This window comes from Zingiber officinale, chromosome 1A (genome assembly GCF_018446385.1).
Source record: "Zingiber officinale cultivar Zhangliang chromosome 1A, Zo_v1.1, whole genome shotgun sequence".
In the NCBI taxonomy this organism is placed as follows: domain Eukaryota; kingdom Viridiplantae; phylum Streptophyta; class Magnoliopsida; order Zingiberales; family Zingiberaceae; genus Zingiber; species Zingiber officinale.
The window spans coordinates 184,017,657-184,043,619 of NC_055987.1; the positions used below are offsets into that span (position 1 = coordinate 184,017,657).

The 25,963-nt window shown below is 36.4% G+C and overlaps 4 protein-coding genes across 6 annotated transcripts; 2 read left to right on the top strand and 2 right to left on the bottom strand.

Moving 5' to 3' along the window:
* Positions 1 to 8,951: 8,951 nt before the first annotated feature.
* Positions 8,952 to 9,705, top strand: LOC122013185. The gene has a single exon (XM_042569584.1). It carries the CDS (start codon positions 8,991 to 8,993, stop codon positions 9,507 to 9,509), a length of 519 nt encoding a protein of 172 aa, XP_042425518.1. The 5' UTR covers positions 8,952 to 8,990; the 3' UTR covers positions 9,510 to 9,705.
* A 385-nt stretch (positions 9,706 to 10,090) lies between these two features.
* On the top strand, positions 10,091 to 19,736 carry LOC122038624 (polynucleotide 5'-hydroxyl-kinase NOL9-like). 3 transcript variants are annotated; one of them, XM_042598451.1, is made up of 10 exons: positions 10,091 to 10,503; positions 10,623 to 10,720; positions 10,814 to 10,847; positions 11,781 to 11,950; positions 12,084 to 12,273; positions 12,558 to 12,738; positions 13,388 to 13,499; positions 15,596 to 15,723; positions 16,174 to 16,301; positions 19,395 to 19,736. In XM_042598451.1, exons 1-9 carry the CDS (start codon positions 10,355 to 10,357, stop codon positions 16,240 to 16,242), a joined length of 1,131 nt encoding a protein of 376 aa, XP_042454385.1. In that variant the 5' UTR covers positions 10,091 to 10,354; the 3' UTR covers positions 16,243 to 16,301; positions 19,395 to 19,736. The 3 variants fall into 3 exon arrangements, with proteins under 3 accessions (XP_042454385.1, XP_042454384.1, XP_042454386.1); XM_042598450.1 differs by having other exon boundaries at positions 19,400 to 19,736; XM_042598452.1 differs by lacking the exon at positions 19,395 to 19,736 and adding an exon at positions 18,311 to 19,270.
* Positions 19,737 to 20,570: 834 nt separating this feature from the next.
* On the bottom strand, positions 20,571 to 22,443 carry LOC122013201 (uncharacterized protein YwkD-like). Its single transcript, XM_042569586.1, has 4 exons — positions 22,100 to 22,443; positions 21,905 to 21,994; positions 21,622 to 21,825; positions 20,571 to 20,844 (listed from the first exon to the last, which is right to left on the bottom strand). Exons 1-4 carry the CDS (start codon positions 22,377 to 22,379, stop codon positions 20,756 to 20,758), a joined length of 663 nt encoding a protein of 220 aa, XP_042425520.1. The 5' UTR covers positions 22,380 to 22,443; the 3' UTR covers positions 20,571 to 20,755.
* A 649-nt stretch (positions 22,444 to 23,092) lies between these two features.
* On the bottom strand, positions 23,093 to 24,833 carry LOC122013218. The gene has a single exon (XM_042569587.1). It carries the CDS (start codon positions 24,585 to 24,587, stop codon positions 23,121 to 23,123), a length of 1,467 nt encoding a protein of 488 aa, XP_042425521.1. The 5' UTR covers positions 24,588 to 24,833; the 3' UTR covers positions 23,093 to 23,120.
* Positions 24,834 to 25,963: the final 1,130 nt, after the last annotated feature.

Below are 25,963 nucleotides of genomic sequence, written 5' to 3' on the forward strand. Positions count from 1 at the left end.
TCCTAGATTTGTGGCAAATTCTCTAATGAATCCATGGATTCGTCCCAGAATGTCATTTTTTAAAAAATAATTTAAAATTTTCAAAGCTAATTGACGAACTTAGAGATCTTGAGATGACATGAAATCATCATCTTTGGGTTTCTATAATTTTCCTGATTATATAAATATCGTCAAACACTTATTTTACTTAATCGGTGATTTTTTAATGTGAATGTGTCCAAAAAATCAAAATCACGTTCAAAAAATTATCGATCTTAATATATTAGGTAAAATTAATATATTATGGTATTTATATAATCAGGAGGTTTATAAGAGCTTATAAGAACTAGTTTCATGTCATTCTGAGTTTTCTAGATCTATTAATTGATTTTGAAAAGTTTAAATTTTTAAAAAATGACATTTTGCGACGAATCCTGAATTCGTTGCAAATTTTGCAACGAACTAATTTTTTATCACAAAATTTGCGATGAACTAATGAATATTGAATTTCATCGATAATCTCTAATGACATTTTCGATGAAACATATTTTGTTGCTAATTTGCGATGAAAATATTTCGTCACAAAATTTGTTGCTAATTTGTGACAATTTATGCTTTTTGTCTCAAAATATGTCATAAATTTACGACAAAAAAATTTCGTCGCAAAGTGTTGTCCCTCGTTAATTGCTTTTTTTTTAGTGTAAGGATCGAGTCTCAACTTCGGCAAATTAATGAATGAATTTCTCTTAAAATGCGGTTGACCTAGAATATTTGGTTAATGGGTCGTCCATTGTAAGTGCTTCCTGATTTACCTTGATGGTCGGTGGAAAATTTCCATGTGGCCAGGCTGGTCACCCCTAGGATTTGTCTGTGTAAACTAGATACATGGTGTCAACTAAAAAATAGGGCAAAAATCAAATGAGTGTCAATCATATGTGTTTTCATCATATAGACATCCCAGTCCCCTTGGATGCAAAGCCGAGGTAAATGTTTGTCAATCATATGAGTCTAGTGGCTAGCTCATGAGATGTTGCCACCATGAGATATGAGGTTCGAATCTCGGCAAAGCCGAGGTAAATGTCTCCCTTATGTGCTAGTCACTATTCCAAAGGCTAGTAGTCACTCGTGATTTATCTTTTGCCACCACCATATAGGCATCCCATTTCTGATTAAAGTCAAATGAGCACCTCATTTAAAATGACTCACCTAAAATACCCTTACATTATTTGATCATTCGACTGTGTAGCTTCTACACATTATAGAAGATAACATCTATGTTAGTTTCTATAATTGTAAAAGCTAGATGCTAGCTTCTACATGTTGTAAAAGCTAGATGTTCTACAACGTGTAGTAGTACCTGCTAGCTTCTACAATAGCACTAAATCCAGAGATATTTCAGGATAACATCATAAGAAAGATGATCATTTGACTTTTTTTTAAAGAAAAATGAGCGTCAATATGATATTTCTATTAATTTGAGGTGTCATTTTAATTTTTGTCCAAAATAATAAATAGAATAAAAATAGTAAGCTTTTGGAGGATCCTTTTACCTTAGTTAGTTTTCATTCAAATTTTAAATCTCTAACTATATCCCGGGCCGACCACATATGATGCAGGAGTGAATCAAAATTGGGATTTTTTTAAAGTAGTTATCCGTTAATTAAGTTTTTTTAAAGTAGTTATCCGTTAATTAAGTTTTTTTAAAGTAGTTATCCGTTAATTAAGTTTAGTTTATTTTTATATTTAATTTTGTCATAAATCTTAAAAACTGAGTTTTGATGGTTAATTTATCCTAAATCTTAGAGAATAAGTCTAGTTGACTATTTTTCTATTTAGATTATTTTGAGGGTTTTGAGAGATATATAAACATATGCTTAGATGATGTTATAGTGTCTACCGATGGTGTTCGTGCAGATCCATCAAAGATAGATGCAGTTTTAGAGTGGCCGCAGCCAAAAACCATTCACGACATCCGAAATTTTCATGGATTGACCTCTTTCTACCGATTTTAGGAAGATTGTACCGGTTCCACTGTACAAAATTTTTGTACAAGTGTCGAACCTTTCCTAAACAACCTATTGTGTTCTTTAGAAATTAAATTAGGAATCGCAAACGAAACTTAACATTGTTGATTCCAAATTTAACTTATCTATTCTTAATGGTTTAGACTTGGGTCGCAAGCGGAACTTAACACTATTGATCCAAATCCACCTATGTTATAAATTCAATTAAATATTAATTTTCAAAATTAGCTTCCAGGACTGCATGGTGAGACACTAGTCCTTCTTGGGTATGTGATCATCTACCACCACCTAGACAAAGTCTTTTAAGGAAATCTAATATTTAATTTTCTTATATAACTCTAGGTTTAACAAAAAAGAACAATCGAATCACAAATTTGAAAAAAAAACACAAACTCAAATCACAAATTCGAAACTCTAGAATCATATACCTCTTGTGTTTAAAATTCATATAAAGAAAAACTAGCATGATGCGGAAAACAATTACTAGTTATACCTTTTCTTTGTATGCTAATAACCTCGAGATCTTTTGCCGTATTCCTCGCCTCCTCTTGGACGTCGTGTGGGCGACGATCCTCCAAGACGAACACCACCCAAAAGGCTTCTTCCTCCTTCTCTAATATTCGGCCACCACCACCACTAAGGAAAAGAGAGCAAGGGGAAAGGAAAAGGGGAGAGGGTCGGCCACAAGAGAGAGCACCAACAAGAGAATAAGAATTGATGCAATCCCTACTTCTCTTCTTCTTCTCCTTCTCTTTGTATCCGGTCACACAAAGTAACCACAAGAGGTGGTCGGCCCTAGCATAAAGAGAAGCAAGGGTCGGCCCTTAGGAGAAGACTAGAGAGAAGAGAGAAAAGAATAGAAATCCTCATGAGGCCTCTCCTCCCCTTCTTTTATAATACTTGCCCAAGACAAATAAGGAAAGATTTTTACAAAAAATTAAAATCTTCCTCTTAATTTTCTTTCCTCCTTTTATTTTCCTTTTCCTCCTCTTTTATCCTCTTAATGGCCGACCCCTTGCTTGGACACCAAGCAAGGGTGGCCGACTCCTATAAAGAAGGAGAAAAATATTTTGTAAAAATTTTATAAGCAAAGAAGGAAAGCTCTTATAAAATTTTATAAGCTCTCTTTTAATTTTCTAATGTGGATGTTAAAAAAGGAAAGTTTTAAAAAATTAAAACCAAGTTTTAAAATTTAAAACTTCTCTTCTAAAATTTCCTTTTTTTAATATGGTTACAAAAAAAATGAAAGTTTCAAATTTAAAACTCTCTTTTAAAAAATCATGTGGATGGTTAAAAAAGAAAGTTTTAAAACTTTTAAAACTTTCTTTTAAACCATGTGGCCTAATTCAAATAAGGAAAGTTTTATAATTTAAAATCTCTCTTTTAAAACTTGTAGATATCTATAAAGAGAAGATTTTTAAAAAAATTTAAAACACCCCTCCTAATTTGAATTATGGTGGCCAATCCCTTCTTGCTTGGGCACCAAGCAAAGGGCCGACCCCTTTGAGAAGGAAGTGGTCGGCCCCTATGGCTTGGTCACCAAGCCATGAGCCGACCCCCTCTTGGAAACCAAGATGAGTTTTTTATGAGCGGATTTAAGGCTTTATTGAGGCTACGATAGGGACCTAGAGGAGAAATTGGTTTTGGCCTCCCGACGAGCTTGAGTATCCCCTGTTCGCCCCGAACACACAACTCAAGTTCATCAATAATAACTCATTCCACTAGAGAGTTATTATTGCACTATCACACCAATCCCAAATTACATTATAGGCTCCTTCTTATCATGAGTGTGTTAGTCTCCCTGTGTTTAAGATATCGAATGTCCATTAATTTAATTGAGTTACTTACAACTCGCTTTAATTAATATTTTAGTCTAAGAGTAGTACCACTCAATCTCATTGTCATGTTGGACTAAGTCCACCTACAGGGTTTAACATGACAATCCTTATGAGCTCCTCTTGGGGACATTCTCAACCTAGATTACTAAGACACAATTTCTTTCTATAATCAACAACACACACTATAAATAATACCATTTCCCAACTTATCGGACCTATTGATTTATCGAGCTAAATCTCACCCTTTGATAAGTCAAAAAAATAAATACTAAATATATGCGCTTGTTATTATATTAGGATTAAGAGCACACACTTCCATAATAACTAAGGTTTTATTCTTTTATTAAGTCAGTATAAAAAGAAATTACTTTAAATTGTCCTACCCCATACACTCAGAGTGTATTAGTGTAATTTATTAGTCAAGATAAACTATTACTTAATTACACTACGACTATTCCAACGGTTTGTTCCTTTCCATCTTAGTCGTGAGCAACTGCTTCTAATTTATAAAGAACTGATAGCATGATCTTCTGTGTGTGACACCACACATCATGTTATCTATAATATAAATTAATTGAACAACTACACTTAGCAAATAAATATAGACATTTGACCAATGTGATTCTTTTATTTCAAAAATAAATGTTTGCAAAAGCTAGGCTTTTAGTATACACTCTAACAGTTCATGCAGATCCATCAAAGATAGATGCAGTTTTAGAGTGGTCGCAGGCAAAAACCATTCACGACATCCGAAATTTTCATGGATTGGCTTCTTTCTACCGTCGATTCATCTAGAATTTTAGCACCTTAATTACTCTTATCACTGAGTGTCTCAAGGGGCACGAGTTCAAGTGGACTAAAGTAGTTATGACTAGTTTTCAACTGGTGAAACAAAAGATGACAGAAGCACCCATTATAGCATTTCCAGATTTTGACAAACTATTCAAAGGAAACTGTGACGCATCTAGCATTGACATTGGTGGCATTCTAAGTCAATCGGGACGCCCTATTCCTTTTTTCAGCAAGAAACTATTTGGTGCTAAGAAAAATTATTCTATCTATGATATGGAAGTCTATGTTATTGTGCAATCCTTGAAGCATTGACGTCAGGTTCTTTTTGACATTGGTGATATGGTTTGGGATGTATTAACTCATGACTATTTCCCTGTTGGTGAATACTGTTGGCACAACGGGCCGACAAGAGGAGAGGGGTGAATTGCTGAAAAAGAAAATGATACCCTCCTCGATCTTTCAACTCTTTAAGTGCAACAATAATAAAATAATAAACAGAACTAAAGAAGACTCAGAGATTTGACTTGATTACAACTTGGGTGGTTGTTAATCCAAGACGGTTGAACATCTCACTAAGAATCTCTTTCTTTGAAGGTGGAGAAGCATTTTACACACTGAAAGCTCTAAGAGTTGCTAGGAAGCTAGTACAAGAGTTGATCTTTAATTTTATAGCTCCAGTGCTCTTTTTATAGCTCCTGGAAGTTCCATTCATAGGCTTGAGGGCGCCTCCCAAGGGATGGAGGGCGCCTCCAAGGGGATGCAGCGGATAAAACTTTATCCGCTGCCAACGTTCAATTTTGACTCATTGAGGGTGCCTCCAAGGCTGTGGAGGGCGCCTCCAAGTGATTGAGAGCACCCTCCCACCTGAAGCAAGCGGAGGCATCTTGGGGCGCCTTTGAGGTGCCCTCAACCCTTTGTTGAGAGCGCCTTCAGCAGGGTCTCTCAGCTCCTTTTGACATTCTGAAGCTCCGATTGCTTGGGTGATTGCGACCAACCGAAATAGGACTCACCCGAACCCAATTTCTGACCTTCTCCTCGAGCAGACTTCCGCTCCGGCTTCTCGTCCCTCGAACGTCACGTACATTCTTCTTGTCCAACGGTGTACTCTTCCGTAGCTCGTTCGTCCCTCGGACGCACCGAGACCGTCAACTCCCTTCCCGTGTCATCCTTCTCACTAGCTGCATCTTCTGCTCGACTTTCTGTACTCTTAAGCTCCTACACACTTAGACACAATGATCAAAATCAAACATGACCTAACTTAACTTGGTTGATACTTCAAAACAACCACGGAATCCAACAAATACAACAAGCTTAAAGATCGAAAGATTGGACTTTGCGAGATACTAGAAAAGATTAATGACAATGCACACAGGTTGCGACTTCCTAGCTATTTAAAAACTTTTGATATTTTTTTATGTAAAACACTTAAGTCATTGTGCTCTGAAGCTGAATACACCCACCCTAAACTTGAGGATGAGTTCTCTTCAACTCCAGGCGACTGATACAAGAGAATCTAAAATTGAGTTTTTTTTTAAAGTAGTTATCCATTAATTAAGTTTAGTTTATTTTTATATTTAATTTTGTCCTAAATCTTAGAAAATAAATCTAATTGATTATTTTTCTATTTAGATTTTTTTGAAAGTTTTGAGAGCTATATAAACCTATGCTTAGATGATGTTTTGTGACAAGTTATTTTGATATTGAATCAATTGATTTCGCTTAAGTCACGTTACAGCTATATCTCTTTTGTTCTTTATTTCCCGCTCTCATTTTCTCAAGAAGGTTTTTTTTTTAAATCTATCTTGAGCTACTTCTTATTTCGTTATTTCTCTCTTGTTTCTTCTTAATCTCTCTGTAACTTCATATCCTAGAATAATTTATATTCTTCTCGGTGTCAACATGTGGTCAAGGTGGCGCTGTTGCATAGGGGCCCACCTTTGGTGGGCCCTAATTTTTAAATAAATTTTTTATATTTTTTTATTAAAGGTTAATAAAGCAAGTTAGAATTTCTCTTTTCTCACAACTATTTACTCTCCTCGTAAGTAAAAAATAATTTTCTAAAATCTTTCAAACCATCACGATCGCTTTAAGCCATCGATCACTACAAACTAAAAATTGATGATAGTTTTGGATAGAGCTCGGCTTGAGCTACATTTTGGTACCAAAATTGCACATAAATCATTGACTCCAAGCTTGACCCATCACCCTCATTGCACAATTATACCATGCGCATCACCTCGTTCGCTATTGCTGATTGTTATGCAACCTAGGTTCGTGTCTTTTACAAGATTTTGAATTGATTTCCAACTTCAGGTAGCAAAATTCTAAGTATGTTTTCCACAGTGAGGTCAAACAATTAGAGTTTATTATTTCTTATATATATAGATCAAATAATTAGGTCATTGAAGAAAATATTTGAACAGTACGAGGAATATGAAGATTTTTTTTTATTCCTTTCTATAGCTGAAAAAAGTTGAGTTTATTAATTGATGAGAACTTGAAAGTTTGTTGAATGAATCTTGAAAGGAAACTATAAAGAAAAAGAGGCACATAACAAGATGTTTCAAGTTTGGATGGATATCACTTATATCAATAACTTAAAATCATACAATATATTCTACCAAAGTAATCAAAAATAGTAAGTGAAATACTATTTTTTTTGTAAAAAATAAATTATTTTCCAAATTCATTCATTCATTCATTGCATACAAGATGCTATTAGCTTTTCTGATGACTATTGCATTTGTAGAATAAAATTTTTTAAATTGAAATTATTGAAATCTTATTTGAGATTAATTATAATCTAAACATGATTAAATGAGTAGTTATGATTTTAATTGAGAATGAGTTTTTAGAAAAATTTAATTATAAAAAATTAATTGATAACTTTATAAATAACATATAAGAAAAATAGTTTTTATAATTAATTGTAATAGTCCTTTTTGATTTTTTAATGTAATGATGTTGATTATTAAGTAACGTAGAATCTAATATTTTTTATTATTATAAATGTTAGTTGGTTCTTTTAATGAAATTATTTTTATAATATTAATTTTATTAATTTTGTATTAACATAAAAGACTTTTTTTTTTTAGACCCTTTAAAGTCTCGGGCCCACCCGGACTATAACTTGCTTTTTTTTTTTTATCAGACCCTTTAAGGACTAGGGCCCACTCGGAATATAACTACTATTTTTTAATGACTTTTTTTCGGCATTCAACTAAAGGTCATTCACATCTAAACTTATAAACTTGTCATAATAGCATTTGATTTCCATTGCAAAAGATTAATATTAAGCCTCAAGATAACATCAATTTTTAACGTCCTATGAATTAATACAGTTGGTATTTATATATATATTTAATACAATCTATTTTAACATCAATTTTTAACGGATATAAAAATATACATAATCTCATCCATAAAAATAAGGGCGGAGCCAGGTAAAAGTTTATCCGAGGTACAATCCGAGGGGTCCATAGAAAATTTTGTTAATTTTGATTATTTATCATATGAATTTTAAAATTTTCAATTAAAATAAAGGGCTTTTAGTCGGGAGACATTTGAAAGGATTCCGCCCTGGCATATAAACGATCAGAAATGTTCACATAATTTATCTTCTTACATAATTTATGGTCCCTCCAACTGTTCGAACTAGGGATAACAATGGGTAGAATTTGGATAGGATTTCATATTCTCCGTACCCATCCTTATTTATTATATCTATACTCATGCTCATCCCCATACTCATCGGGTATTTAACTTTCATACTTATCCCCATGTCCGTCGGAGTTTCGGGTACCCATATCCTACCCATCATCCTATTATTCCTTATCATTCTCATTTAAAAAAATATTTCAATGTACTTGTCAGTTTTTCCTTGTATCACGCTACTTCGATCAGGTGAATATTTTTCGTGGAAAAAAAGATGAGATGCGTGTTGATAATAAGATAAAGAGATAAACTAAATTTTTTTTCTAAGACGGAAAACAGACTAAAGTTTTTTCTTTCCCAATAAAAAATGAGGCTTATAAATAAATAAATAAATAAATATATCGGATTTCGGGTAGGGTATGAGTATTATTTTACCACATCCATCTCCATACCCATACTCGAAATATCCATATCCGAATATCAATTTACTATAATCGGGTATAAAAATTATTTCATATCCTCTTTCATTCGGATCAGATATCGAATTATCTATAGGGTGAAATTGCCTCCCTAGTTCGAACATCAATTTCCGCGGAGGTCGATCTTAATTTCGTGTAAATTTCGTGGGACGACTTCAGTCATCGGTCTTCCAAGTCAATTCACGGCCTGTGTTTAAATTTTGAGCCACCGGCCGTCGGTGGGAATGAGATCGTCCAGTGCAAGCATGGAAGAGATGTTAACGTCATCGAGTGATCATCCCCGGTCGACGAAATGGTCACCGCAGGGCAGCCTCGCTCGCTTTCTGGCCGCCGCCGTCCTCGTCTTCCTCGTTTTCCACTCCGCCGGCATCGCCTACCGCGCGCGCCACGACCCGTCGGAGCTAGCCTTCATCGTGTTCGCCTACTCGGACTTGGCGTTGCTATTCGCCTGCCTCAAGAGGTTCGAGAGAATGGGCCCCGACGGCGCGCCGGAAGCCAGGGAGCGGCTGAAGGCGGCTGTCTGGGCCTCGTCGGCGGCGCTGAACCTCGCGTTCGCCTGGCGAGTGGCGAGGGTGATGCCCACGGTGCTAGCGGTGGCTGTCTGGATGATGGCTATGATTGTCGTCATCGGAGGGTTCTACGGGCTGTTTATAAGCCCAGCTGACGCCGGCGGCAAGGTGGACTGCAGCCGTGGGTACTCTACGGTCGAGAACAGAGAGCTGGAACCTGAGGAGAAGACCTAAGCTTAGTTGACTTCCGTCACCGTATCCTAAATAAAATTATGCGGACTAAATTGGCTGAAGCAAATATCGAACTGTCCGTGATATGTATATACATATATTTGTCTGCGTTTGAGCGAGTTGTGTGTGTGTGAAAATCGTCCGTGGACAAATTTATATGCGTGAATATTATGTGCCGATATATTTTTCTGTTTTTTTATTCGAAGAAATAAATGAAGAAGAATCTGGCCAAATTATTTTTCAAAAACATTGCGTTTTCATTAAATCATCCTAAAGTTAACAAAAAAAAAAAATCATGAATGATTATTAATCTTTAAAATAATGATTAATTCAATTTTACTAAGATTTGAATACAAATTTCATAATAATATTTTATGTGTTAAATTTCGAGAAAAAAAATATACGTAACCAAAGAAAGATCAGGACGATCAAAATAGATTGATTCTTATGATACTGAAAATAAAAATAAGTAAAAAATATTTCCTTATTAAACGGATTGGATGGACCGATTGAACCGGGGACCTCACTCGGTCCATTAAACCCATATGGTCCATTAAAACCCACTTGGTCGAATCGGCCTATCAGACCTAATTAGCAGGTTTTGCGGGTTCCGGTTCTCGTTCCGCTTCGGCTCCGTCGCCCAACAGCGCCAACAGCGGGGAATCCCGGCGCCGGCTGCTGCCTCGGAAGACGTGGGTTGTGGAGGTTGAGAAACTAGAAGCTGCGCTGTGAGTTGTGTATGCGGGTGAGATAGATTGTGCCGTGCGTGCTTGTGTTCTTTTGTCGGCGAAGAGAGAGATCAGGACGGCGGGTGGAGTTGGAGTGAACAGGAGTGCCCTAGCACGGAGATGGAGGTAATTATTCCGTTGGACTGGGCGCATGCAGCTGAGAGCATAGTTTCCGCTTCTTTTCCTCCGCCTGTGGTCTTCATGTGCGGGCCTAAGAATAGCGGCAAGTCTACCTTCTCCCGCTACCTCCTCAATGCCCTCTTGCCAAGGTGCCCACTTCTTTTCATTCTTTTGACTCTTGCGAAAAAGGGTTATTTCCTCCCTAGGATTCATCTTACTTTCTCTTAAAGCTTTAAGATTGAATGTTACTGGGAATGTTTGATCGCAGGTATGGGAGAGTTGGTTATTTGGATACAGATGTGGGACAACCTGATTTCTCTCCTCCTGGATGTGTCTCTCTCACTCTTATTAAGGAAACTATTTCGGGTATCAATATTCCTCATCCAACTTCCTTTTTATATTATGGAATTTTTCTCAAATTAAAGGTAATGAAGCAGCACGTTATTTCTTTGTTTGTAGATTTGATGAATCCATGCATTAGAGAAACTGAAAGGTAAGCATTTAATTTGACTATGGTTGCTTAGTCTGATACTCCTAACATGAGTTGGTTGACTACTCAAAGTTCATTTATTGGCGCTTTTTTTTTTAAAAAAAAAAGTCTCAGTGATTTATTAATTTAGCTTTAAGAGCTAATTCAAATATCTTATTCCAATCATTTCAAGGACAAAAACAAATTAGAGATACAAATGTTTTTGATTTTAACTAAAAAATCATCATCTAAAAGCATCTAGTAACATCAAAGGCTTTGGCTGTTCTATGAAAATATTGCAGCCTTCAAAGTTTTTACAATCAAGGCCGGAAGGCCCTCAATTAAGTAATGACTTAATGTGTTACTCGTGTTCTTTTTTCATGATGAAGAAACACCTTCTTTGTTCATGTTATTTGCTTGTTCTATATCTGAGGCTGGAAATAGTTTATTGATTCCTAAGATGGAGATATCTCAAACTAATTATGAGCAACTTCTACATAGTTATAAGACAATGTTGGAATTTAGTCATACTAGATTTTGTCCCTGTCAAGGCCACAAGTCTAACTTATTGGATACCATCATCTCATATGGGGGATGTGAGCCTCAATCTAATGGCGGTTCCACTTCTGCAAGCAATAATTTCTAATTAGAACATGCGATGGACTAATCCTTTTATTACTTGTTTGGCGCTCATCATGCCTATGACAAACCTTGCTCTAATACCAAAATATAACAATCTGCCCAAATGAAAGAAATGGGTCATTAACTTGATTGTCTCAATATTTGGTCCAAAATGCTTAAATCTAACTATAGTACCCTCATCTAAGTCTTATAAACCCACTCTCTAGTCTACAACTTCTCATTTTAACAAAATAGTGTATAAAGTCATTCAAAAGTTGATGTGATTTTATTTTTTATTGAAAATTTTATACAACACAATAATTCATAAAATTTCAGGTTTTTCTACTTGGGCGACATCTCCTCAAAGAGTAATCCGGAAGCATATCTGGATTTTACGTTAAGATTATATGATTACTTTATCAAGCAGTATCATCAGCTGGATGAACCCAATGATCCTGGAAATACAGTGTTGCCTTTGATTATTAACACTCCTGGATGGGTGAAAGGTATATTTTTGAAATATTTGCTGTTACTTGATATTTTTTTCTCTTTTCAAGTAGCAAAATAAGTGTTTTTATTCTGAAAATAGCGACTTATTTTGTTGGCTGGGAACTCTTCATTGATCTTTGTTGTATGCAGGCACTGGTTTTGATCTCTTGGTTGAAATGTTAAGATATATATCTCCTACTCTAGTTGTTCAGATACACATTTCACTTCAGAGTAAAAATCTACCAGTTGGGACATTCTGGTTGGATGCAAACCAGCAGGAACTTCATAAAGTTCCTATACTTGTTCTTGATTCAGCACGTCGAAATATTAAAAATGAATCGTGAGTTTTCATCATTCACAATTGACTTACTCTTTATGTCTGCTGAAACTACTTCGTGTACACATTGATGTCCAAATGTTTAGCAAATAGAAGATTATTTGTCATTTCTGGACTTAGCTACATTTTTTGTCTGTATTTGATTTTGAAATCGATTATTAATCTAGTTATGCTTTCTACCAAGTTTTAGGTATACACCAGGCTATAGCTTGAGTTGGTGTGCTATAGAGCTGGACAACTTCACCTGTAAGGCTTTAACAGTGACAAATTTTCTTTTTTTCCTGCAGTATATTAGTTCAGAAAGATGCTCGCCATATGCGAGACCAGCGTCTTTTTGGCTATTTCAAGCAATGCTTCCCCAACAACCTGAATATTCTGACTAATAAAGCGCTTGCTCGTGCTCTGGCTGCTGTTTCTCCATATGTGGTTCCTTTTTCAAAAGTAAAGGTCATTCATCTTCATTGTCAGGTTAGTAAAGCATTAGGTGATTTAACTAAACTTATACTTAAGATTGGTTTAACATGTTGTCTTGAGTTTCATATGCATGCTCTTTCCTAATCATTTGTGTGACCCCAATATATCTCAAGCTGTGTCAGTTTTTTGTTTGAGCTATGATTTACAGCCTTCCCTTGTTTTTCCTTATGGCATTTCATTTATATTGTTCTTGTGAAGAAGAGATCCATCAACCATCCTGTAAATGTGCAACTTCATTAATGATTTTGTGTCATCCTCTTAATTCCGCGTACAGATCCTCTGGACAGCAAAGTGCAGTCCAGAGGATGGACCACATCACTCATAGGTGGAATTTCATGGACCCCACCTATTATACAGGTGGGATCCATGAAATTCCACCTATAAACGACCCCTAGTCCAGGAACGGACCAGGGGTTGTGGTCCAAAGGATCCTGGGTGCTTAATTCCTAATAACCAATGATTTTATGTTGCATGTATACAAACTTCAGCAGGTATCAGACAAACATGTATCTTGTTTTTCCAATATTTAATCCTGAAGCTAAGTAGCTAATAAACTGAATAATCAACTTGTTTATAACCCATAAACATGTGTAATCTATCTTCATTTCCTTATGCTGTCTTCTTTTTTTTTTTTTTTTTGTAGGTTCCGAGTAGTGAAATATTTCACAGTCTTAATGCTACAATTGTTGGCCTGGCTGTCAGTTCGGATGTGCCTGCAAAATCCAAGTCTAAGATACCTCCATGTGTGGGACTTGGTAATAAGCTGCTCTGCTTGTCTTATTTCTCTCATTTTCCTGCCTCTCAGTTACTTATCAGGACTACATGCAAAGTCGTGTTGCCAACATTTATTTTCTCAACAGCAAGCATATAAAATTTTTACATTATTTTATCTATTACTGAAAATTGTCAACACTTGTGCTATTGCATCAGTAAGTGTTGGATAATATTTTCCAGCATCCATTTCCATCACTAATCAAAGCACTGCAAAATTAACTTTTCAACATTTTTGAAGACACTATAGAAGTCAAATATTAAACATTTTTTGTAGTATGGCTGAGCAAGTTATGTAGACAATTTTGCCCTTATCATGCTTATAGAACAAAATGGAGGAATATTTGCTGCATATCATTTGTAATTCTTATTCATGAACATAAACAGCAAAGATTGGCACACCGTCAGAGAGCAATTGCACATGTGAACAATATCAAGAAGAAAGGATGTGCACGCTAGCACAAAATGGTTTGCATTTGTCTCTGGTGCAACATCACAACAATATTCATTAAATACACCTTTAAATGAGGCAATGGAGCAAGCGATGAACATAATATGCATTAGGTTTTTCTTACAACTATTAAGCTACCTTCTACTCTTTTCCTAGTTGAGCCCTTCCATGATTTAAATTGTTCCTAGATCATGACATGCCTTACATTGTTCCTAGATCATGATTTAAATTGTTCTTACAACCATTTAACTTTTCCTGTATCCATAACATTGGTCATATCTTTACATTATTTCTACTCCCAAACAAGCCTAAAAGGTTACAGTTTCAACACAAAGGGTCTTCTCCAAGCTTTATTACCATTCTCAAGCTTGAAATTTCACATGGCTGTACGTTTAATCCATTAAGTCCATTATGTAAACTTGATACCTCAATCTACAAAATACACAAGGAATCCTATATGCTCTATGCAAATCATTTATTAAATAAAAACTCATAACTTAGTGCGCTTTGCCAAATATTGTCACACATGGTTGTAAAGGGGCAAGCTAATTTTCCAATACTTAGTGCAACATTCTCATCACTGGATTCAGGTGATGATAGAATATCCTGTAGACTTGCTGAACTGAAGCTTTTATGCACAAACCTTTCCTAAATCACAAGGGAGACTTGCACATTATGGCTTCCTTCTTGTAAAAATGATGATGATATCCGATTTTAAAAAATAACAGATGTGTATGCATCTTTTTGGTTTATTTAACTGAAATTGTTAGCACAGAGAGAAATAGAATAGACAACAAATTTTATGGATTTTGGTCTCATTGAAATTGTCTGTAATAGTGCTTGTTCCGATTGACAGAAAATACAGAAGAGCCAAAAGTTGGAATTCTAGTACTATGTTTTTATGAAGTATTATTCAAATTCTGCTTCGCTTTATAACTTGTTTCGTGTCGTTGGAAGAAAGGAAACCATTTTTATTGGTGATGATTCACTGTGATGATCTCGTAGTTGTTTGATATTAAAATTTTTGTTTATTTAACAACTGATATCTCTGCTAGACTGCTACATTCTTTTGGTATTCTGCAACAACCAAGTCTTATCCCACTTGATATTCTGCACATAACCATCAAATTCCATGTTGTAGGCAGACCATTATAACAGATTTTCTTTTCATTATCTTTGATTAAATTTAGTTTCTCACATAAAAAGGGGCACTTGGTGCACGAAGCTCCCGCCAATACAAGGTCCCGGGTCTATTGTATGCAACCTTACCGTACTTTACAGGAGGCTGTTTCCGAGACTCGAACCCATTACCTCTAGGCCACACGGTAGCAAATTTAGTTTTCGCGTCCAGATTTATTATATTAAATAAATGTGATCGAATCACACCTAATATTCTTCTAGTGGGAAGAATATGCTAGAAAATTAGCGAAATATTTATTTGAAAAGTAATCATGAGCAATATCTCAAATGCTTCATGGCTCTATACTAAATTTCTGCATATTACACAATTTCCAATTTTAAAAGGAATCTTCAATCTGTATCTTTATATAGGCAACTTTAAGGAATTTGTTGGAATTTCAATGGACTATGGTTTCTGTTTTGTGACTAACCTATAAATTGATTGATCAGGTATTGTGCGAGCTATCGATGTGATTAAAGGTCTTTTGTATGTTATTACACCCGTTCCCTTTTGCATTCTACAAAAGGTTGATCTTCTTCTACAGGGCTTTATTGAAATCCCTTCAGGTTTCTTGCGGGTGAGTATAATTTGTATCAAGGTAGATATTTACTTACATACTCTTGGTGTGTGTGTGTGTGTGTGTGTATAAATATATATATATTTATTCCATGACGTCCCTAATTTCCCTATAAGTTGGTTGCTTTGACCAAGTCTACATAGTATTTGTGAACAAGTCCATGAACATCCCTCTTCTTGATTGTACATTTTGATTCTTGCTTACCAATTTACTAAACAAATTGCTTCTGGTACTTGCTAGCACATACATGGAGCTAAGAAAACACTCTATTTTACATCTTTTTCCTTGGCAATTTTATCTCCTTTGATAGTCTAAGAAAAGCTTGCAGTCAATCTTATCGCGATAATGACACAGTGCTTATGCTCAATGCTGAAACTTATTAGCTCAAAATAAACTCTGATTGTATGTTAATGGTTCGTTGATCAACTTTAATTGTCGCAACCTTTTCAGGTGCATGGATGTGCATCCCCATACATGGCTACAAATGTGCTCCACAAATTTTTGAATGAGAATTTGTAAGAAGTGGAACACTGGTTTGATTGCATGAAGAGCTACATACATGATGGTTTCTACTCATGGTATCATAATGTTTTTCTCTGCATGTTTTATTTAACTCTATTAATCTCCACAAAAGTGGCAAGAATGACACAAATGAAGTACATGGAAGATGGAAGACGTCTTTGACTGTCTTAGCATCTTGCATTGAGCATGCTTTTTTATGGTTTCACCACAAAGTTTTATTGTGAACCACCTCAGCTTATTTCTTTAAAAAAAAAAGAATTTCTTGCAGCATCAAAATTGCTACTAAAATTATTACACACAAGGAATCACATTATTCTCTTTTGCATTTTGTTAAGGTTATGCTTTCTTCTGTGGTGCTTTTGGTTCACGGGAGTTGAAGAGATATAACTGCAATACATTTGAATTTTAATCTGGAATACCTATGCTGTCAAAATTTTTATTCTTGGTTAACTAGGAATTAATGAGTAGGTATTTCTATCCTTATCTCCAAAATACTTATTCTGATCGATCAGAATTACCACCTAACCCCCCAAACCTTGTGATCCCTATGCGGAACACTAATGGTAAGTTTATTTGGGGGAGCAGAAAGCAAAATTAAGGAAAAGTTTCTGGAAAAGTTTTCACCCTAAAAAAAAATACTTTATTAAAATTTTTAGAGGGAAGAGAAACATAATCTATCAACGAATAGTTTTGGAACCAAAATTGATCACCTCAAAATCAGATGGAAAGCAGTGGACGGAAAAAAAATGACACACCATATATAAAAAAATGACTCATGTACTATTTTTAACTCACAAAATTATACCATGTACCTAAAAAATGGCGCATGTACTTTTTTTTATTTACAAAATTACGTCGTATGTATTCACCTTCCTCTAAGGGTTTTCTTCACCTTTTCTCTTCTCTTCCTCCGAGGATTACTTTCCTTTCCTCATCCGTGCTTTGGAGTAAACAGAGCATAAATATGAGAAACCCTATGCCAAATGCGATCTCTTCCTCTTGAACTCTCTTACATGTGCATTGTTCCTCGCTTCAAACCCTATACCAAGAAACACTATTGTCACTCTCGATGTCGTAAACCGTATGAAGAACTCTTCCTTGTGGTCTCTTCCTTCCAAAACTGCCATGCCCTCCATGCTTGTTGCTCCTCTTTTCAAACCCTATGGTCATTGCTACCAACATTGAAATCTTACATTGAACTTGACTTGCTTCACATGTAGAACCCTACACCCAAAGACCACCATCTCAGTCCATTTTTTATGTTGTTAACATGCCTGCATTTGTCCTATGGCCACTTAGGGTCAAGCCAAGCTAAGGCTATCACATCTGTTCATGATGTATGCTTTGCAGCACTGGATGGATAGATATTGCTTTGCTTGTATTTAGTCCATTATTCATTCTACAGCTCCTGTATGTGGGAAAGTCCACATGCCCTTTGGCAGCATCGTTAGTGCATTTCTGATGGTATCCATTGCTTCAGGAATTGTATGGAGATTCCATGCTGTTGAAAGTATCCATTGTTGCCTTGTTTGATTAATTGAAATCTCTCTACACTAGTGATCTTTGCCATGTACGCTTGTGATCTTTGCCTTGGTCATGTTGCAGCTGCTCTGAAGCTTGCTTTCAGAGCAGCTGCGAATGAACTGGGGTTTGAAATACTAGTTTTTGTATGTTGGTGGCTTTGATAATATTTTTATTTGGAATTGAATTGTATAGGATTTTCAGATCTTTGCTACTAGAATAACTACAAGTCAATGACTAATAAAAACTAGTTTTCCCAATCTATGACTACTAGTTTCTCAAACCAGTTTGCTAATACTGAACTTGTTTCACAACGAAGACCTTTCATAAATAGCAAGGAAAATAAAATCTGATTTTTCAAGAACACGGGGAACAATAGAACTTAAAAACAATCACATGTACCTGTCAATTTTTTAAAGGCAAACTGAAAAGGGCTTGTCTACCCCTTTGTGAGATTGCAATATGGTATCTTGGATTTTAGAAATCATCTTAATTGTGTTATGTTAGAGTACAATGGATATAAAATTATTTCTTCAATTTGCAGACTCCTTTTTGACGATTAAAGCTAGAAGGTTATAGTTCAATCTTCTATCTCTAAAGTGCTCAAATAGAATTTTTTTGGAAATCTACACAATGTCATGTTTGATTATATAGCTTCGAAAAACTACAACATTCAAGCTGTTTGGACCAGGATATTCAACTTTCCGAGCATCTTTATAGCCCTCAGAACCACATTGAAAGATGCAACCAAATTTACAAGTTCTGTAGATTATCTGTATGCACCATTAGTTGATAGGGGTGCAGTATCAATCCCTATCAGTTCAGAAACGTGACTTGTAAAAGTATTTGTGATAGAATCCAACTATGCTACTAGATCATTCCCAATATGCAGTTGCTTTATGTCAGATCTGCTTTTTATCTTTTGTGGGAATTTGTAATTGTTTTATTCAGATGTGCTCTTAATCTTCCTGACTTTTAATTTCCAAAAAAGTAACATTGTTTGCTCAAGTGTTGACCGTTCACTTAGTGGCTATCAAATTCAAAATCCCTTCTATGTGTTTCCACTTGTTCCCAAATTTAATTGGATCATGGTTGTTTGAAAAACAGTCGCATGCCTTTAAAAGGATTGGCTTGTCGAATTTGACAGAATAGCTTCCATGTTCTTGAAGATACATTCCAATCTAGTGCTAATAAAGGTACTGCCCAACTTGGTATTAGATGATTGAAAGGAGAGCCCATTTCACCACCTAAAATGGCCTCCTTGAAAGGAGAGTTCCTCGATATTGATTGTGTACTTATTATTATTTACTTGTTTCATCTAATAAAAATGATTAATTAATGCTTTGTACATATTATGATGATGATATGATATAAGTTTGATTTTTCGCCTTTTCTCTATTAATTGGTAAAAAAGGTAAAAGAATTGTTTGTTTGTTCAATATGCTGATTTGTCTATTTCCTTTGCTTGTTCAAGCCATGAAATTGTATTTGATTATTATTTGTATAGTTTAGACTTTAGAGGTCGATATTTTAATTGCTATATTATAGGCAATTGTTTCATATTTTACTTCATTAATGTTGTTTTTTTTTACAAAATAATGTTTCTAACAATCCTTGCTCTTTGCAAGTTTAGGACTGCAATGGACAGAAGTGTGCCCGTATTAGAGCTTAGCTACAATGAGGGAGTTTGCTCTACAGATAACAATGGAAATGGCTTTTCTTGTGCAATTGATAACAAGATCTCTCCTTTACTAACATATTTTGGTGGTTGAATTGATTATAAAAGAATTGTATATGGAACTTTTGTTGTACGTTTGTCTATGTTAGTTTTTTAGCTTATTTTTAATTCATAGATGTCAATCTTATATTTAGTTAATGTCTGTTTTATTTTTTATTTATAGGTATCAATGTTTCTATGGAATTATGCTGGCATGACAAGATTTTGTTATCAACAAAAGAATAATAGTGAACTTTCCGGTTTTACCATTTAAAAAATAAAATAAAACGATAATGGGGTTTAAATAAAGAATTTTATCAAGAGCAATAAAGAATTTTGTGACTTGTTTTCATTTGTTTGGATTAAAAAGTGTTGAATTGGGTAGGGTAATAAACAAGCCAAGTCAAGAATTTCATGGTGTTCAAACTATTTGATAAGATAATTAAAATTTATTTGATAAGATAATTGAGTTTAGCTTAAAATGAATTCAGAGATGTTGAAATGGTTGTTTAAGTTTAGTTTGATCTTTTTTATGAGTTTAAGTTTAATGTAAATTTGATTTAAGCTTGGTTCTTTTAATGTTATTGAATTTACATTCAAATTTATTTGTTTGTTTGAAATTTTTATAGTTTAAGTTTATTAGTTCGAATTTGATAATTTAAATTTATTTATTCATTTTGTAATATTTTTTTATTTATTTAACTAATATTTTATTTATTTAATACATTATTCATGAATATTAATAAATTAAATATACATATTTATATTTATTTATTTAATTTAATAAATTATTTAAATTGATTTATTTTATATGTATGGAAGGAATATAAATAAATTATTAAGAAGGTTTGATTCATTTATAGCCTCAGACTTGATAATTTTAGCAAGTTTTCAAACTATTGTTTTTCGTTAGAAGATGAAAAAAACACCCAGGCGATCTTTTATGATGGATGATTATTCTCTCTCTATAAAAGTGATCAAAGTGCTTGTGATGCCTCTGTGTCAATAATTCAGTTGAAATTTAACATGAAATTTCATTCCTTTGATTCTGCATTCCAATATAATTGAGGGACAGCAGAGTGGCCAGTAAACCAGAACTATTGCTTCAATTACTAACTTTTCTATTCGATCAACTAACAGATATGAACTTGAACCCAATAGATTTGCCACTTAGTAGTGGAAGACATCACTACATGTAGTAACTAGTAGAGCCAGATTCACATAATGCTATGTAAAAATTTTCTTATGGTAAACGAGATATTGCCCATTTAATCAAACTTGTGTGAACTCCAGTGCGTTTCCGTCGGGATCTCGTGCAAAAATTGCTGGCCTTCCTGATCGACTGAGAGTATAGCTGATACCTGAAACCAGAGAGTATTCTGTGAGCGTGAAAGATCTGCAGAATTCATAGTCTTGTGTGGCTGCTTTAAATTCACAAAACAGTGAGCATTAAAGATCTGCAGAATTCATAGTCCTGTGAGGCTGCTCCGAATTCAAAATCACTCTCCTTTTCGAAAATACTCCTCTCATTTCAAATATAAAATAATTTTAAAAAGCTACTAATAGCCACAATGCTACAATTGTCGGTCACGCCTCCGGCCGCAGCAATAGGCCGTGCCTGTCTGTCGGTTGCGGCCAGGCTACAAAATTGCAGCCACCAGTCATGACCTCGTGAAATTTGCGGCTAGATCATGCCCAGCCTAGCTGTGAAATTGTGGCCAGAGGCCGCAACCAGCCTAGCCAATCGTGGTTAGGAGGCCGTGACTTACCTGGCCGCCCAGCTGGGATGGTCCACTTAATAATTTTGAGTGCCAAAACATCTTCATTAGGGGACAAACACCAAGGATGCTTTTAGGGCTGAAATCTATTTTAATGAAAATATTTTGTATAGTGATCTAAGCATGTAGCACCCCCACCACTAACCAGGCACTGTATATGGTATGTTCAAATCAGAATCATCAGGTTGGTACAAGAACAAATTGAGGTTAGAGCCAAACTCAATTTGTTCAAATAACTACAAATATCAACTGGGCTATATTGTTCATGCTTTTCCTAACCTTCTATTTCTGTACATTTGAAAATGCAAGGAACAACAAAAGCTAGGTTAGAGCTGAAACACGACACCATTAAATACGTACCAGCTTTGTCAAAAATTGCTTTAAGCTTCATAACATCTCGAATTGCGATACAAGCATGGCGATCTCGGCCACCATGCTCCGGTCGGCCAGTCAAGGGATCAGGGTTTGGGAGCTCCATCAAATGAATCATCTCAGAACCCACCCAGAGCCATGCCCCTCTGTATGGAAGCTTATCATGCGGCCTTGCTTCATTAATCTCCAGACCTGAGTTAGAATATAACTTGTCAAAACCATTTTTCTTGAATGAGTTTGCTTAAATTGCTCAACAGGACAAGAGACCTACCGAGAAGATCCTTGTAAAATGCAAGTGACCTCTCAAGGTTCTCACAGAGCACACCAACATGGTGAATGCTAACAACTCCATAATCTGCATCTGTTCATCACAAAAATAAAGTATAGTAGAAATATCAACTTAAATACTTGCGGTAATGAAGATTTACATCTCGCCAATTTCTGCAAAAGGATCAAAAGAAGGTACCATCATCAGCATCTGTTGCGACTTCAGTAAAGATGCGATCTTTCTCAGCCGACACCATGGTTTTTCCCAGCGAACGGATCACTGGATCTTCCTCTCTTGCAGCGATCGAGCGGCGTCCGTTCCTCGATGGCTGATTAGAACCTTTGGAGGCGAGGGTTTTGCGGCACAGCCGGGGAGAGTGGGAGAGAAAGATGTTCGAAAATCTACAGTGATCAGGTAGACTAGGGCGTACCGTGGTCGAAGGAAGAGAGAAAGGCGGTGAGAGGCATCGGATCGCCATTGCTCCGCTCGCGAACGCTCCTCCTTTCCCGACCAAGAAATTTGTGTGGAAATGGGGACATTCTTTCCCAGCCCACTAAATTTATAACACGTACCCGTTTCCCCGCGCCTGGGAAACGAGTTCGTTTATTCATTCTTCTAATTTCAGAATCCGTTTCCATTTTACTTAGGAACGCCCAAAGGATTTCATTGGCCTGTTCTCTTATTAAAAAAAAAAAATGAAAAAGCAGTCGTCACTTTTCAAAAACAGGTAGATCTGCTAACTGTGGTACCCCTAAACTTGTCGAGCTCACGGATATGAAAATCGATATAGATTAATATATGATGAACCTGAGGCACATATATGATGAACACTAGGCACATCTATAAGCATTCAAATTAATTCGATCCATAAATTAACTGAATTAATCAAAAATTAATTTAATATTAACTAATCGAATTAAATCAAAATTTTACTAAAACTAAATTAATTAAATTAATTAATTCAGTTAACTAAATTTATTTAAAATAATAATAAAAATAATTTATACACAATTTAAATCAAATTAACCGAATTAAGCTCATCCCTACCTCCATCACTTTTCAAACTTTCACAACTAATATTTTAGAATGATTTTAACCAAATTTAAATATTTTTGATGTAAAAACTATTTTAATATAATAATACTTAGAATTTAGAATTATTTTAAAAGGAATCCTTAGAGACTCAAAAGGTTAACAAAATAGTTATCGAAATCTACTTCTACATAACATTCAACTTAGACAGAATTGATTTGGTCACAAAAGTCTGTGTCCTTCCAGCAGCTTTCTCCAACAAAGTCTTGTGCTTCAAAGCGCCGTCGCATTTGGTTACAAAGCAGAGCATGAGGTTCCCAAACTTGAGAGACCCTGAGAACTCGCTTGCCTTCTCATCGATGGCGGACGCAAGACAATCTACAGAATCAGGAGGCAAACTAACCTTTTGATTCAGGATATGCTGAAACAGCACGAACATGGACTCCGTCCACACCACCTCGTCGCGTATCGACTCCCGGTGGCGAGCCAGCAGCACGGGGTTTCTATCCATGGCGTTGGCGGAGAGCAGTCTCTGGCATGCGGAGGAAGCGTGCACGGGATGCAAGCATTCTTTGACGACTCGCGCGAGCACGTCGCAGAGAGCAGCATTGAGTCCTTCCTTCCGGAGCGCCAACGGGAAGAGGAGAGCTTCCACTGCTGCCACCGGATGAAGCCGGCAGAATTGGATGGTGGAGGAAAGGAGCAATCTTGACGGCGGCTGCTGGAGGAAGAGAAACTTGGGTAGGAGGATGGAGCAGAGAAGGTGGGCGTGCCATCCTGTAAAGTTCAAGACATGCTCGCCGGAGAGACTGGAGAGGAGAAGCGATGCGGTCTCGTCTAGGGTTTCCCATGGCTCGAGAAGGTCGAGAATTGCGAGGTGGCTTCCGTTTCCGGATTCCGAGCAGAGTTGACGGATTAGTTCGGCCAGGCGAATGACTTCCGCCGGCGCCTCCGAGGCCAACAGATTTTCTTTCAGAGATAAGACACGCTCGATTAATCTAGGGCTGAGAACAATCTTCGTCGTCAGAGGAGGAGGAAGAGGAGAAGAGTACGTCGCGGATCCAGAACTTTCCCGAGCATCTTCTCGATCGGTGACCAAGTCCATTGCTTGGGTTTCAACAGCGATCGATATCGATCGATCGGTTGTCTTTGGCAGCAAACCGGGGGCGATAGGAAGCCATGTGAGAAGAGGATCGGAAGCAAATACGGGATCTTTGAGCCACTCCGGCAAGGCATATATGCCGTCGTCGTTCTCCTCCCCAGAAGAGGGAACGGGAGTCGAAAAGGACACGGAGTCGAGCAGGTGCTGGGCGGCCTTGCGGGCCCAAAATGCCGGCCCGAGGGCGGGGCCGGAGTAGTCAAGGACGCGGGCGGCGAGGGAACGGAGGCGGGAGCGAGGGAAGAGGCGGTGGTGCACGGCGAGGAAGGAGAGGACGCGGGATTGGAGGGATTGGGGGAGGGTTTGGAGGAAGATGGCCGACGGGAGATGGAGGGAGGGGGCGGCGGAGAGGAGGAGAGAAAGAAAAGCGGTGGTAGGGTGCTGTCCGCTTCTGCGGTGATTTCGGAGCCAGAGGGAGGCGTCGCCGTCGGCGGCGGCGGAGTCGAGGAAAATCTGGAAAAGGGGCAGCCACTCTTCCAAGCCGCCCTCCGCCATTCCTCTTCTTCGCCCGCTCTCTTTAAAAGACTCTCGGTTCTTACTGGGAAGTGGGAATAAAAGTTAACCAGGAAACACCGAAGACGATCGGTCCAGCCCACGGAAATCCGGGCCTCTCCGTTCTTATTGGGCTTCCACTGATGGACGCCCATTCACATCAATTCTTATTGAAAAATAAAAATAACATTTTATTTGTAATTTCCTATTTAAAAATTATCCCAAACTTTTAAAACACAGACAAAAATGCATCAACAACCCGACAGGATCCAAAAGGGAGATGCTTGTTCAGCGAGGTATACAGAAAGTTGATGCAAGGAATGTCTAACCTCAACTTTTCATGCACAGGACCATTATACTAGAACAAAATACTCACTATAATTTATTCTTGTCGGAAGGGATCGTTCAGGATAACTGATATTATATTTTATTCTAAAAAAACAAAATTATAACTTATGAGATCATGCAACAAATACGTTTACCATTGCCTCTGGAATAACGATGTAACAGTAAAAGATTTCTTAAGAATCTAAATAACTTATTAGAGCATGCAACAAATACGTTTATTATTCCCTCTGGAATAATGATGTAACAGTCAGACATCTTTTTAATTTCTTAAGTATCTAAACATCGAATTCTAACTTCGACAAATTAATAAATAAAATTTTCGGATCGATCATCTAAGATGTAATGGACATAAACTAGATACCTTATGTCAAAATAATAATAATACCATAGGGTTATACTATAATAACAAAGGCCTTTATTGGATTATACAGTCAAAGGCCCCAAAACCGCATCAATGAATAGTAAAATTTTTATCCTATAAACCAATTTTAAGCCGAAGGTTGTCACTAGAAAACCTGAAAACTTTTTAACAATCAGCCGCCTGTGACCACTGCATACACTCATGACTGACTGCTCGTTTCTAGACCCTGAGCTGTGATAGGAATCACCTCTACTCCAAACTTTTCCTCTTTTTCGGTTCCATGATTCTTTGTCGTCCTCATGTACATGTAAGCTGCATTTTACAAGATTAGGTATGGAACATAAAAAAAGAAAAAGAAAAGTCTTTGCAGTCTTCTTTGTTAATGTGAGACAGAGAGAAATAAATGCTTAAAAAAATATGGCAAGCAACCAGAAGCTCAACACCCAAGTGTAATGGATTCTTTTTAGTGTTTGAATTCCATGAAAGACATCTCCATAGGGCTTCATAAAATTCTAATACAGTTCCTTAATTATCTTAATGCATAATGACAGCATTAATAAGTGCAAACAGTTGCTTAAAATTTTTTGTTTAAATTTTGCTTATATAAAGATCACCTTGCATATACTGCATATAGTTACTTTTCTACTGAATCCACATCATTTGTGATAAA